This window comes from Myotis yumanensis, unplaced genomic scaffold, assembly GCF_028538775.1.
Source record: "Myotis yumanensis isolate MYYU_CA2020_CCGP unplaced genomic scaffold, mMyoYum1.0.hap1 SCAF_1, whole genome shotgun sequence".
Classification (NCBI taxonomy): Eukaryota; Metazoa; Chordata; class Mammalia; order Chiroptera; family Vespertilionidae; genus Myotis; species Myotis yumanensis.
In genome coordinates this window covers 60517134-60532102 of record NW_027223752.1, presented here as the reverse complement: position 1 = coordinate 60532102, position 14969 = coordinate 60517134, and the positions used below count along the sequence as shown (strand labels likewise).

At 37.0% G+C, this 14969-nt stretch overlaps 1 protein-coding gene across 1 annotated transcript in view; it reads left to right on the top strand.

Moving 5' to 3' along the window:
* The window catches only part of UNC13C (unc-13 homolog C), a 525683-nt gene that overhangs the window by 247364 nt on the left and 263350 nt on the right, over positions 1-14969 (top strand). The window contains exons 9-10 of the mRNA XM_070422420.1: positions 7665-7892; positions 9345-9486. Of these exons, the coding sequence (XP_070278521.1) occupies positions 7665-7892; positions 9345-9486 (370 nt within the window). The remainder of the gene's footprint in view (positions 1-7664; positions 7893-9344; positions 9487-14969) is intronic.

Below are 14969 nucleotides of genomic sequence, written 5' to 3'. Positions count from 1 at the left end.
CCCAGAACTTAGACACATTTAGGCACTGGTAGCTGCTTAATAAATGTCAGTTTATTAATGAGGACCTAAGAACTATAGTTAGAAATGTCATGTAATGATTTAAAGATCATTCTTTCATAGAACCATCGATTTTTAGAGGAGCCTTTAAGATCAGTGGATTGGATTTCACTGAGTTCACACAATTTAGTATCTTGTCAAAAAAATAAAAAGAATCAAGTGGATATTATAGTTAGAGTTAGAACTCAGGTTTGTGCACTCCAAGCCCAGTTTTCTCTCTTAATTTATGAAGAAATATACAAAGTTGGCCCTAAGGGAAGAAAATGAAAGTTGTTGAATTTTAGTGGTAGTGCTTTTCCAGTCTCGCATAGAGTTCCCCTGTCAGTAAGACATCCCGTGCTGCCCAGGTAGATCTTGGCTTCACAGAACTTCCCATCATGACGATGCCTCAAGCATACCCCTATCACAACATGCTATTGCATTGACTCTTCAACCACACTAAAGAGGAAATAATCTGATACATTAATGTGGGTAAAAGTGGAATCAGTAGTTAAGTTACTTTAATACAATGACCAGTTCCTTAACCCAAAAGAATAAACTAATAATGGAGTATTTTCAATTGCTGGGGTTTCTGTAGGGGAATGAAAGGGTAACTCTGTCATATTATGTCATACAGGTATCAACATAAACATAAGAAAGATCTAGTTTCTCATCCTGCTACTACTGGAATTTTTTAAAACCTCTCTGAGCATCATTTTCCACATGTGTGAAAAGAGCTGGTAATACCTCTTAATGCCCTCCAGCTAAAGACTAGCAGGAACACACTCGTAGTTTTAAAAGTTTAGTTTATTACCCATTGCTGAAGGGAGCATGCAGAGCAGGGTGAGCTGTGTAGTGTCTCAGTGAGAGGATAGAGTTTTTGACTCTGAAATTTTTAAAAAGAAAGTATCTAGATAATGCTTATGAGCTGTAGTAGCTTTGACATACAATTCTGTGAGTGGATTCCTGATTTTGTCTTCTTTTAATATGCAATACTAAATGTTAGTATTACAATTAATGAGACAATTGAATGGTGGAGGTGGTGGAGGTGGAGGTGGAGGGGGAAGAAATGTTGCTTTTTGTTGGTTTTTGGACCCAAGTTCACTAACAGTGAAGTCACTTCATAGAAGGTGGCAGTGAGGGGACCACCCTTGGGAGCGGGGGACGATGCTATGCTAGAACTGTGTTCCTCCAATTATTTTTCTGCTAATTATCAGTCCTTTGTCTGTTTGCCAGAAATCCTGTGGAGTGTGTGGCTTTTATTATATAAGAAAAAAAGGAGGTGGCTGACTTGAAGACTGGGGGAGTTGCAGGTTGGTCCTTGAAAAGAATAAAGACATGTTAAAAGAGGAGGGTTAAGATTATCTTGGGTGTGAAGCAACTAAAGAGAAAGGGTAGGAAATACTAAGTACATGCCCACCTACATGATTTCATGGGAAATAAAAACAGAGAGGCACCAAGAGCAAGCCCACCTACATGATTTTACTGGCAAAGAAATGAAAAACAACAAAGTTTTTCACATACAGAGTCCTAGAGAGGGAAATGCCTCAGTACCGGGCCCTCTGTGCTTTTCATGTGTGCTAACAAGGTACTCCTCTGGGTTCACCAGCCCCGAATGCAGGTAAGGATTTATGAATGTAAAATAACAATCATTACATTCATTATTACCATTATATGTATTGTTTTCTCTAAAATATCATAAACACCATGTATAATATAAATAATACTCAATATTATAATAAATATTTATTATTATTATATTTTCTAGTTTCTTGAACTCTATTTTCTTTTATCTTCAAGCACTTCACTGGCTCCCAATGAGCAGAGTTATGGAGCATTTAGCATGTGGTAGACATTGTGTGTGGCCTTGTACTTGGGAGAGTTTTCAAGGAGTTGCTTCATGGGTCAAGTACAGAACCATAAAATTTCTCAATGTGTAATTCCTTAATAAGTGCTTGTATCTTCACCCTTTTGACATTCTGAAATCCCTATACATGTCCAATTATTAGTATTAAAACTATAGCCATTTTCTCATTTAATCCTTAAAAAGACTCTGTTAAGGAGGATACTATTATTTTTTTCCTTTTGTTTTTCAGATGAAGAGGTTAAGGTTTACAAAGATAAAGTAACTAGCCCAATTTCAAATGGTTATTAAATGACAAACCAGGATTCACACCCAAGACTGTTTCCTCTATACAAAAGCATCATGAGCCACTATGCTTTTTTTTTTTTTACCTTATTTAAAATTGATTTTCTTGATATATTCCTTCCATTTATATTTGGACCTATGCCCTTGTTTTACACTGATGACTAAGTGCATGAGATATATAGGCCAACCAAATTCTGCTTTCTAGTGATGGGCACACAGTTTTTGTTTTCAGAAAATTCCAAATTCAAAGCCAGGGGTGAGGTATAGTTTATATCTACATAAGGTGCTCCCACAGCACATTTATCATTTTACACTAGATTTATTCTTGTTTATTGCAGGATTATGGCCTAGCACATTAAATGAGACCCAGCACTAAATTAGTTAAATATAGTAATCATTTTATTTTAGGCTCCCCTAAGAAATATTTTGTCTTCTTTATATATTGAATGTATCCTATTTTCCAAGCAGTGTGCTAGAGACCTGGAAAGCACACTTAAGCTAATTAAGGTTGGTCTTGCAGGCCAGCATATAGGATATATGCATTATTCAGGTAGCTGTGACAGTGCTGATTGATAAATATTCAATAATTTTGTGAGGCAGTTGCTTGAAATCCGCCATATTAAGCATAGTTACACCATAAACATCTGCTAATGCTACAAGTCAAGTTTGTTGTTTTATTGTTGTTGTTTGTTTTTTCTGTGTGTGTGGGGGGGGGGGGGGGGTTGGGGGGGTGGGAGTGGATGTGACCACTGAGTTTAGAAAACCTCTTCATCTGTTAAGGAAAATATAAGATCATTTGCTGAGATTGGAGGGTAAGGGGGGTGAGATAGGTGGAGAGAGCTGAGGTGTTTGGAACAGCTATTGAGGAAAGTAGGCGAGAAGAGACTGAGACCAAGGAGAATATTGCCGTTGGTATGTACAGATAGATAATTATTGGAAGATGCACTAAAATTGTAAATTGCCATATAAAGGTGGTGAAATTGTGAATTTCACAGGAGATTTATATTTTGGGTAATAAATAAAAATTGGCTGTCTCATTAAATTATGTAGAAGAGAATTGTGTGGGATAAGTTTGCCTCTGTTTAAGGTCAAATTCTTTTGCAGTTTTGCTGTTCATCATTGTATTGACTGATCTGTCAATTAATTGTTTTTAAAAATAACAATGATGCATTACATTTGTACAATGTATTATACTTTACAAAGTGCTTTTACTGTACATTATCTCTTTTTATTTGATTTCTTTTTTTATCTCTGGTTGACATACTACTATATTTCAATTAGGTACTAGACACTTTGAAGGAAGACTCATATAAATGCAAATATAAGTTTATCTCTGATGACTTTGAGACAAATATTCAGGACAATTTGTACCTATTTAAGAAATAGTGTGTGTGTGTTTTAAGACAATATATGTGGGTTTACACAATCGGGCAATAAAACGTATTTATAGGTTAGTGACAAAACTTAATTATGAATTGTCTCTGTATCTCTGAACTAAACAAATCAAAGTTGAATTATTTTCTTCAGATCAAAAATATAAAAGTAGAACTTTTAAAAAGTTATATATATATATAGGATGTCCTCCAAAACTGTATATATACACTTTGGGTAGTTATACAGGGAGTTTTTATTAAAATACATTTTATTTTCAGAATTGAGCTATCAGCTGTTAAGGTGTGTATACATTTTGGGGGGACACCTTGTATATTTCCAAGAAATAACAGATAAAAGGCTTAAATATAAGTGTCTGCTAACTTATTCTCTTAGCCTGGCATTTTCACAAGTTGTGGGTCTATTGTCTGTACAAGTTAGAGACTTTCTACTCCAACATCAAGAGTATTTGTGAATGTGATGCTTTCATAATTAATTCTTTAAAAGAATTCAAGGAGCAATGGTTAAGTACAGAGATTTGATTTCTTTAAATGAAACACCTCTTGACATTCCAGCCTTGGATTTAATAGTGTTTACTTGAATGAGCATTTATTATGTGGTGGTGGTCAGCTGGCTCTTCCTAAATTTAGAAGAAAAAAAAAAAACTTCCAAAATATATTTAACTCTTGGGGACTTTAATACCTTTTCCTGGAGCTGTTGGGAAACACTCATTATCACAAAGATAATCAATCATTGCTCAGAGTATTGGAGGGAGTCAACATTTTTATGATACTTCTTTGAACATTCTTAGAATGGCCTTTGCAAACCAAACATTTGGGACACTTTTAATCTTGTAGGTAACTTTTCAAGCCATCATTGTTCTTTCTATTTAATAACTATTCCAGTTCTTATAAAATCTGCTCATTGAATAATCCTGTTATTGGTGGGGTGCCCTCTTTGCCCCCACCTGTTACTGGTAAAAGTGGAGCTCTTGGCGTGCCACGGGGAAAATAATTTCCTGAGGCCCCCATCGGAGGATGAAGTACCCTGGAAAGCTTTATTGGTGTAAAACTAAGAGGGTTCCCCTCCAAGGTCCCATCTCCCTTTGTCTCCCCGTGGAAAAAGCCCAGCGGTGTCTTCACAGGGCAAGAATTCAAGCCACTGCCCAGAGTTTCCACTCCATGTCCCAGCACCGTCCAGCCAGCATCTGGCAGCTCAGCTCCTGTTCCCAGCTGCAGTCCATCGTGTGGGGTCCACATGGCTGGGGCGTGCATGGGCAAGTGTGGGTTACAGAGCAAGTGAGAAGCAGAAGAGCAAGAGCAAACAAACAAGAGAAACACAACTCTTTGGGATTAAAACTGGGAGCCTAACCAAACAACCCTTCAGGATTTTGTGTGCTTGCAGTGGCTCCACTCCCCTAGTCAGTTGTCTTTCTCCCAGCTTTCACTGACTGACACGCACCTGTCATATGTCACCTGGACTTCACTGCACACGTGCCCATCTTCCCCTTTGTTGGACGCCCATCCCCAGTGATTTACAGGGAATAGACCTGTGGTTCCCTAGGGGGTGTGTAAAACTACAGCTTCCTGATGAAGCTGCCCAGAGGACTATGTTTACAATGTCTGCCCTTTCCTTTGCTCTCTTTCTATTATTAATATTAACTAGCTAGTTACAGTGGTGACAATTGCAGCTGGTGTTTAATCTAGCCTAAATTAATTTTGCTGTGTAAGAATTATGTGCTGTGAAGTTATGCCAACGTAAGCAACATCCAAACCTGTAAGAATTTTTATGAGTTTATTTGAGGCAAACTCATGATAATTGCCAGGAAGCAAAACCTCACGGGACTGAGAAAATGCTCCAGAAAATGACACTTGTGCATCTTATTTTATGCATTACAATCAAAAGAGGAGGCATGCGTGGGTTACATGAAATCTGTTGGTGAGAGATTAGGGAGGCAGGAGAAAGTAAAGTGAGGGACAGGAGGAAACCTGGGATTGGATAAAAAGTAAAATGATAGACACATTTATTTTACACAGGGGGGTGCAGGAAAGTTAACAGTTAACAATTAACACAGTAACAATAAGAATGAGGGGATGTGTGTTCTATGCTCTGGTACAGTGATTGTGCTTTAAGGGGAAATTACTTTGTTGGTACAAAGACATGTTTATCAGGTATGTTATCCTAGATGCAAAAACAGGACAGACTAGATCAGTTAAGACTGACTTTTGTTAGGGAAAAATACTGCCCTAGGACATTACTGCCATGAATTGCTTTTAAAAGAGTGTTAATTTCAGACCATCCTATGTGGTTACTTTAGGTCTCTGAGTTTGTAAAGCAGCCATGCAGGCCTTCCCTGAGCTTGTCAGGTTTAGTATGTGGCCCCTTTTAGTCCACAGTTATTGATACATTATAAAAATGCTTAATTGCTTAATGGTACATAATGTACAAATGTGTAGCTGTTCTAGGGCATGTTTTAACAGAGGACTAGGGCATTTAGAATGGCAAATTACTTTAAATGGAATGCACTAATTTATAGTACTTTTTTTAAAAAATGTGACTTGTCCTCAAAGGTTCTTTTGTGTGTTTTTATAATATTATTATTAAAGATAATGACTAGGAATCTGTTGTTTCTAGTAGTACAATGCACCTCTCTTTTAACTGTCTCTAATTACACCTTGATTATTATTAATAAATTTTTCTACATCTAGTGAATAAATGTTATACTTTCAAATTAATAAAGATTTTCACTAAATGACTGCTATCAAATTGTATATGAATTTATAAAAAGGAAAGTTAGTAGTTGACCTTTTCTCTTTTAGCTTCTATACTTAAATTGGCTTAAGATTCACAGAATTCGATTGAATAAAGATTACTGAGGCTATCCTTTTAGAAGGAATTGTGCAGATAATTTATCCCATTTAATCTTAACATTTTATGAAATACTGTATGAGTATACCTATTTTCAGAAATATAATATTTCAAAAAATCTAATACACATTGGAAATCCTTAGTCAGTTAGAGGAATATTGGAACAATTACGAGCTATGAACACAGGTTTCTTATTCTTTTCACTACATCTTAATTGCTTCTGTGCCAAAAAAATATTTGTTTTCAGCAGTGGCAGTTCCTATACATGGGCTTTTGCTCTCTCACTTCAAACTCACTAAAAAACTATGAGAGTTGAAGTCATGGTTCACTAGTTACTTGTTCTGTAATACTGAGCAACCCAGAGGCTAGACAAAGCACGGAGAATATCTGTCTGGTAATTGGAAAAGGTGAGGGATCCAAGAATGAACTATTGGAAATACTTCACTGCCAGAAGGATTTGTGTTAAAAATGAAAAAAAAAAAAAAAAAATCCCAGAAATTTGAGATCAATCATAAAAAACACACAATGTCCTAGAAAAAAAAAAGAGTTTTGAGTGGAAAGTGAGAATTCAGTCTGTTCAAAACCATGGCCTTATTATAGAATAATAAGTCAAGTCTATGGTCTCTTCGATACTTCAGAGGTTTTCTAGCCTAGTGCTTTTCAAATCTTTCTTAAACAGCATAATCACTTTCATTTCAAGTATAATCTTACTCTGTATTTCAAAATACAACAAATAGTGGTGACTTTTAATTTATAAGAAAAAATTAATCATTTAATTATGATAAATTCCATCAACAAAAATATTAGACACTTTGGATGGACACAAGTATTTGAGATATTGATTTTGAGTGACATTTGCCATATATATTTCCTAATTCGATTTGGTTATCCATTTAGTAGATGCGTGCAGTATATAATACATTTGATTATGTTCATTCTTTTGGGGGTTTTGCCAATTTGTTTTTGAAAACTCAAACCAAATATTTGCACAACCCCTGACTTAGTCCAATAATACAAGTGAGAAAGCTAGGGCTCATTGAGGTGCATTCACTTGCCAAAAACACAAGTCCTGAATCTCAGCATTCTGACTTGTACTCCTACTTTCCAAAAAAGCCACTCTGACTCCTCAGCATAAAAGCATTCATTCATTCTCATGTTCCTCCTCCTTTTCCTCCCTTTCTTGGGCCGTCTAAAAGTAACCAGACATGCGTTTACACCACCATTGATTTTTCCATTATAGGAGCAGCGGAGAAGAGTTCTAAGCATGGTGCGGAAGACAAGACTCAGACTATTATTTCAGCTATGAAAGAAAGAATGAAGATCAGGGAAAAAAACAGGCCGGAGGTTTTTGAAGTAATTCAAGAAATGTTTCAGATTTCTAAAGAGGATTTTGTCCAGTACACAAAGGCAGCCAAACAGAGTGTATTGGATGGGACATCTAAGTGGTCAGCAAAAATAACCATTACAGGTAAAAATAAGTCTTTAGAATTTGTATTCAGCATTGAGTTTTTATGTCTTAGGAATCACTGCTTAAAGTAATTGCAGATAAAATAAATATAATTTTCAATCTTGTCAATATTGACAAGAAGTCTAATTGGTACTTCAAATTTCTAAAATATATAATGGATAGCTGAAGTACTGTCTTGACCTATCTGTGTCTTGTTTAATCAAAAGCTGTGTCTTGGTCTAATCGAAAGCTCTTCCAGCGGAAGAAGGTTCTGTTTTACAATATACCCATCAATATCCTGCACTTTACAAGAGGTTATTAGCTTGGTTGCTTCCTGCAAAAAATAAATTGCAAGAGTACCCAATAATCTCCTCAGTCAGTTTTTCTTAATAAGAAAACAAATAACATTTTACTTACTCCTGGATCAATAACTCTCATCCATTTGATCTTTGAGTCAAGAAAATTTGAGTTTAGTGATATCTAGTAATTTGAACTTCTGAGGTTGCTTGTAACATTAGCAGTAGGTGTGTTATTTATTATGTTAAGATTTACCAAGGCTCTTAACTTACTGATAGAGTATTTACAAGGTAGAATAAAGATAATTCATTGGGTTGAGTTGATCTGTACTGACAGCAAACTCATAAATAAATAAGTAATTTTAAATTATAGACCTTTGAATTATGTTGTGGAAATTTTTGCATATTGTATGTGCATGGTTATTTCTCTACACATGTATATAGATAGATAGATAGATAGATAGATAGATAGATAGATAGATAGATAGATAGGGATATATATATATATATAGATATATAGATATATATATGCCTAACTGACCCCTCAACTGGTCCCTATGATATGCACTGACCAGCAAGGGGCAGAGCTCAATGCAGGAGCTGCCCCCTGGTGGTCACTGTGCTCCCACAGCAGGAGTGCTGCTCAGCCAGAAGCCCAGCTCAAGGGTGTGAGTGCAGCTGCAGCGGGAGAGGCTCATGGCAGCGCCACATATTGGCACAGTGGCAGGCACAACAGGGACCAGATGAGTGGGAGCAGCACAGCGCCTGGTCCTGGCTCAGGCTCCTCCTCAGCTGCCAGCCACTTTGCCCACTACTACATCCCTCCGGGATGTCGGACTGCCGTTTTGGCCTGATCCCCGCAGGCTGGCCCCCAGATTGCGAGAGGGCACAGGCCAGGCTGAGGGACCCCACCAGTGTACGAATCCGTGTACCGGGCCTCTAATATATATATTTTACTATTACTACAGGCAAAAGCATATTAGTCCAAAAAAAGATTTTAATGTACAGTGTATTCATAACTTTATGAAACATTTTTTTAAAGTCCTGCTGCTCATAAGAATAAAAGCAATGGGGATGCATCTTCAAAACCAGGGACAAAGTGATAAAAAAGTTTCCTTCATTATTTTTTGTTTCTGGGGAAACCTTTATATTAAAATGTTTATTTTTGTTATTTCAGTGGTTTCTGCACAAGGGTTGCAGGCAAAAGACAAAACCGGGTCCAGTGATCCATATGTTACGGTTCAAGTTGGAAAGAACAAAAGAAGAACTAAAACCATTTTTGGAAATTTGAATCCAGTATGGGATGAGAAGTTTTATTTGTGAGTATATAATGTGACACTATTACAAATAATATAATATTTGAGTATACATGTGAGACAGGCATGCAAGATATACAAGCAGTTATCTCATGTTGACAGTGTTTATGCAAATTACAAAAAGAATAAAACTAATGTTATGAACTTGCTTAATACTCTCGTGATATTTATTATTTATTGTACAACTTTGGAAGCAAGGGGTAAGAAGAATATTTCAAATAAGAAAATCTGACAGGGTTTGGGTGACTTTGCAGGGAAAAAAAAAAGATTACAACCTTATCTGTAACAGGTTGACCTAACAGCTAGGAATTACAGGCTCGATTCAACAGTACTTTGACATCTGAAGATTTATGGCTAAAGACAATGAGAGACTTTGGATAACATCTGGCCCGTCGCATCTATACCAGGCTGTGCTGATGAAATGGTTGCTCATAACTTTTACAACCTCTCATTTTCCCAGGTCATTTATTTTTAAATCTCCTATGTCTTGTACCAAACAGCAAGAAATCATTTTTTCTCTCTCAAGGATTCTTTTCTTTTTACAACTCCTTCTTGAAGAGACCTAAAATGAATTCCAATAATCATTTGGTAGAAACGAAAGTCCCTTACCATGAATATAAAGGCAGTCCTTTTTTTTTCTTACTCTCTTTGTTAATAGTTTCAACAGGGATCTCATTAGCATGCTAAGTAAGCAAACCCAACACAAACAGCTTATTTGGGAATGTGGGCAATAGTGTGTAAGAGATATAGAGCATCTTGTGTATAGAGGCTGATAAGAAATGGGTTTGGAAAATCAGTTGAGACCAAACAACAGAGGATACCATAGACTGAGTTAAGGGAGTTGGATTGTTTCTCCCTTCTAGTCTGATGGAAGAAACTATTTTAATATATTTTAATTGAATTTATTGGGAACACTTTGGTTTCAGGTGTGCAATTCCATAGTACATCCTCTGCGTATTGTGTTTTCACCATCTCAAGTCCTTTCATCACCATTTATCCATTTATCTCCCCTTTATTCTCTTAGACCTCCCCGACCCTGCTTTCCCTCTGGTAATCACCATTTTGTTGTCTGTGTCTAAAAGTTTTGGGGGGGTTTTGTTTGTTTGTTTGTTTTGTTTAATCCTTTTACCTTTTCACCCATCCCTGCAACCCAGCTTCCTCTGACAGCTGTCAGTCTGTTTTCTGTCTAATAGTCTGTTTCTGTTTTGTTAGTTTATTCTGTTCATTAGATTCCACATATAAGGGAGATCATATGGTACTTGTCTTTCTCTGACTGGCTTGTTTCACTTCGTATAATATTTCTTTGCTTTTTAACAGAAGACAAGAAACTAATCACTAGACATGAATTCAAATTCCTAAGGCAGTCAAGTAAATGAATAAGACAAGATAACAGCAACAAAGGGGAGGGACAGGGACTGTGGCAAGCTTGACAGCAGGTGACTGATAGAAAAGGGACAGCTTCTGTCACAGCACAGTCCAGCAGATGCAATGCAGCTAGAGCTTTCTCAGGAGAAGCTGGAAATTTTAAAGTTTAAAAATAGCTTTATTAAGGTATAACTGACAAAGCATAAAATCTGCATATTTAAAATGTATAAGTTTACATTTTGATTTATGTATACCTCCATGAAGTCATCACCACAGACAAGATGATGAGCATACCCACCCCCTCAAAAAGCTTCTCATGACCTGAAGCCATCACTTAACTACCGCCCCCCCCCCCACCCCCCAAAGCCAAGGCAGTCACTGACCTGCTTTCCCATGCTATCGGGAATTTTTCATTTTCTAGAATTCTATACAAATAGGCAATTCAGTATGCACTCTTTTGTGTGGTTCCACTCAGCAGTTATTTTGAGATCCATCCATGGTGTAGGGTTTAGGAGCAGTTATTTTTTTATTGCTAGGCAGCATTTTGTTATATCAAAATATCACAGTTTATACATTCATCTTATGATGGCTATTTGGGCCATTACTCATTTTTAGCTGTTAAAAATAAAGCAGTTAAAAACACTTGTGCATACATATGTGTATGGACATATGTTTACACCTCTCTTGAATAAATACCTAAGAGTAGGATAGCTGGACATATAATAGGAATATGTTTAATTTTTAAGACACTTTCTCAAGTGGTTTCACCATTTTACATTTCCACTACCACTATATGGGGATTCTAGATCATAAAAATCTGTCCAACACTTAATAAGACCAGTTTTAAATTTTAGTCATTCTAATATGCGTGTAGCGGTATCTTACAGTGATTTTATCGTGCATGACTCTAATGGCTAATGACTTTAAGCATCTTTTCATGTGCTATCCTTTATCTTTTTTAGTTAAGTGCTGTTCAAATATTATACCAATTTTTGGTTTTGCATTTGTATAAATGTTATAGTTTCATGTTTTACATTTAGGTCTATGATACATTTTGATGTAATTTGTGAATATAGTATAAGTTATAGGCTCAATCTCATCAATTTGTTTATGGACATTAAAAAGTACTATCTTTTCTCTGATAAATTGCTTTTGTACATTTAATGAAATTCATCTCTCTATATATGTGTGTATCTATTTCTGAATTACCTATTCTCTTCCATTGATGTATTTATCTATCTGTATGCCAATACCACAAGGTCTTGATTACTACAGTTTTACTTTACGTCTCAAAATCAGATAGTGTTATTCCTCCAACTTTTTCAAAGTTATTTTAGCTATTTTAGAACCTTTGAATTATTTTCATATGAATTTTATGATAGACTTACCATTTTTCACACACATGCATTCAAAAAAGCCTGATATAATTTTGATTGCCCTATATCCCTGGCTAAGATTTTCAGCATGATGCTAAATGGAAGTGATAAGACCAGACATCCTGGCCTTGTTCCCAACCTTAGAAGGGAAACATTCTTGATTAACTATGATATTAGCTGTAGGTTTATTGTAGATGCCATTTATCCAGTTAAGACAGCCATCTTCTATTCCCAATATGCCAAGAGTTTTGTTCAGAAATGGACTTTATATTTTATCTGAAGCTTTTACTACATCTATTGAAAAGATGATATGATTCTGAATGCCATTTTAAAACTTTACTCTGAAGATATTGCTCCAGTGTCTTTATTGAATTATTTTCTTGTTTTGAATAAAAAATCTGTGCTGCTCATTTTTGTTCCTCTGTACATGTCTTTATTTTTTCCTCTACTTGGTTTCTTAAAAATTAAATTTAGTGGGGTAACATTACTTCATAAAATTATATGTTTAAAGTGTATAATTTTACGATATGTCATCTGTATATTTTATTGTGTATCCACCCTCCAAAGTCAAATCTTCTTCCATCACCATATATTTGACCCTCTTTGCCCTTTATCACCCTCAGTTTATGACTTTGTTTTCTTTATTCATTTGCAAAACTTAATTATGGTGTTCCATTGTCTAGTTTTCTTTATGTTTTTGTGCTTAAGGTTTGTTGAGCTACTTGAAACTGTTGGTCTGCTGTTTTCTTCAAATTTGAAAAACTTTGGCCATTATTTCTTTAAATATTCTTTCTGCCCCTACCTTTTGGAGATTCCACATGTATTAGACCTCTTAAGGTTGCTCCACAGGCCAAATGGTTTCTCTCTCTCTCCCTCTCCCTCCTTCTCTCTTTCTCTGTACTTCACGTTGGATTATTTTTATTGCTATGTGTTTAAATTTAGTAACTTTTTATTTTATAATATCTAATCTATTAATTCAAGCCACTGTATTTTTCACCTCATATATTTTATTTTCTATTTAGGGAAATTCAAATTGGATTTTTGCATTTTCCATGTCTCCACATAGCATTCTTCTTTTTATTAAGACTATTTTTTGAGAGGGGTATTAAGTACACAGATACATTGGGGGGAAGGTATAGTTATTTCCAATACACTTCCTACCCCCACATCTGCATAGCCTTCCCCCACCAGAGTGGTGCATTTGTTACAACTGATGCATCTACATCATTATCGCTCAAAGCCCATAGTTTACATTTTTGTTCACTCTTGGTGTACATTCTATGAGTTTGAACAAATATATAATTACATGTATTCATCATCATGGTATTTAAACTGCCTTAAAAGTCCTCTGTGCTTGACCTATTCATCCCTTCTCCCTCCCATGGCAACCACTGATTGTTTTACTGTCCCCATATTTTTGCCTTTTCCAGGTCATATGCAGTTACCCCTTACGCAGCTGGGGGGTTAGGAGCACTGAACCTGCACAATTGAAAATCTGAATATAACTATTGACTCTACAATCAGCCCTTTGCATCAGCAAATTCAATCAACTAAGGATCCAAAACAGTATTTTGGATTCACAGTTAGGAATCTGCAATTGGGAGACCACAGTTAGCAATAAAAAAATACTGGCTTTGATCCATGATGGATTCAATTAGCAGATGTGAAACCCACTGATAAGAAGAGCCAATCGTATTTATTGGAAACATATCTGCATTCTAGAGGCCTGGTGCATGAAATTCATGCACTGGGGGGGGGGGGGGGGTGTCCCTCAGCCCAGCCTACACCCTCTTCAATCTGGGACCCTTTGGGGGCAGTCAGACATCCCTTTCACTATCTGTGACTGCTGGCTCCCAACCGCTTGCCTGCCTGCCTACCTGATTGCCCCTAACTGCTTCTGCCTGCCAACCTGATTGCACCTTAACCACTCCCCTGCCAGCCTGATTGACGCCTAACTGCTCCCCTGCCGGCCTGATAACCCCCAACTGCCCTCCCCTGCTGGCCTGATTGCCCACAACTGCCTTCCCCTGCTGGCCATCTTGTGGCTATGGGCGCCGCCATTTTTGAGGGCAGGGCAGTCAATTAGTATATTACCTCCTTATTGGCTGTGGGCACCACCATCTTTGAGGGCAGGGTAGTCAATTAGCATTTTCCCTGCTTATTGGCTGTGGGCGCTGCCATCTTTGCGACAGTGTGAGGGTCAGTTAGCATATTCCCTCTTTATTAGATCGGATAAGTGAATCCGTGCATTTCAAACCTATGTTGTCACTAAGGTCAACTGCAGTTGGACTCAGACAACCTTTTCAGATTGGCGTCTTTCACTCAGTAATATGCATTTAAGCTTCCTCCATGTCTTTGTGTGGTTTGATATCTAATTTCTTTTTATCACTAAACTAGAGTCCTGGTGAACAAATACATGCACAGGTGGGATCCCTTAGACTGGCCGGCAATCAGGGCTGATTGGGGCCATCTCACCCAGTCCTGATCCTGATCAGGGCCATTCAGGGCAGCAGGCCGGGGGCAGGGGGAAACTGCGGGAGGTTGACTGTGGGAGCACACTGACCACCAGGGGGAGCTCCTACGTTGAATGTCTGCCCCCTGGTGGTCAGTGCACACCATAGCGACTGGTTGTTCTGCCGTTGGGTCAATTTGCATATTAGCTTTTTATTATATAGGCTAATATTACATTGTGTAGATTATCTGTCCATTCTCCTACTGAAGGGTATCTTGGTTGCTTCCAGGTTT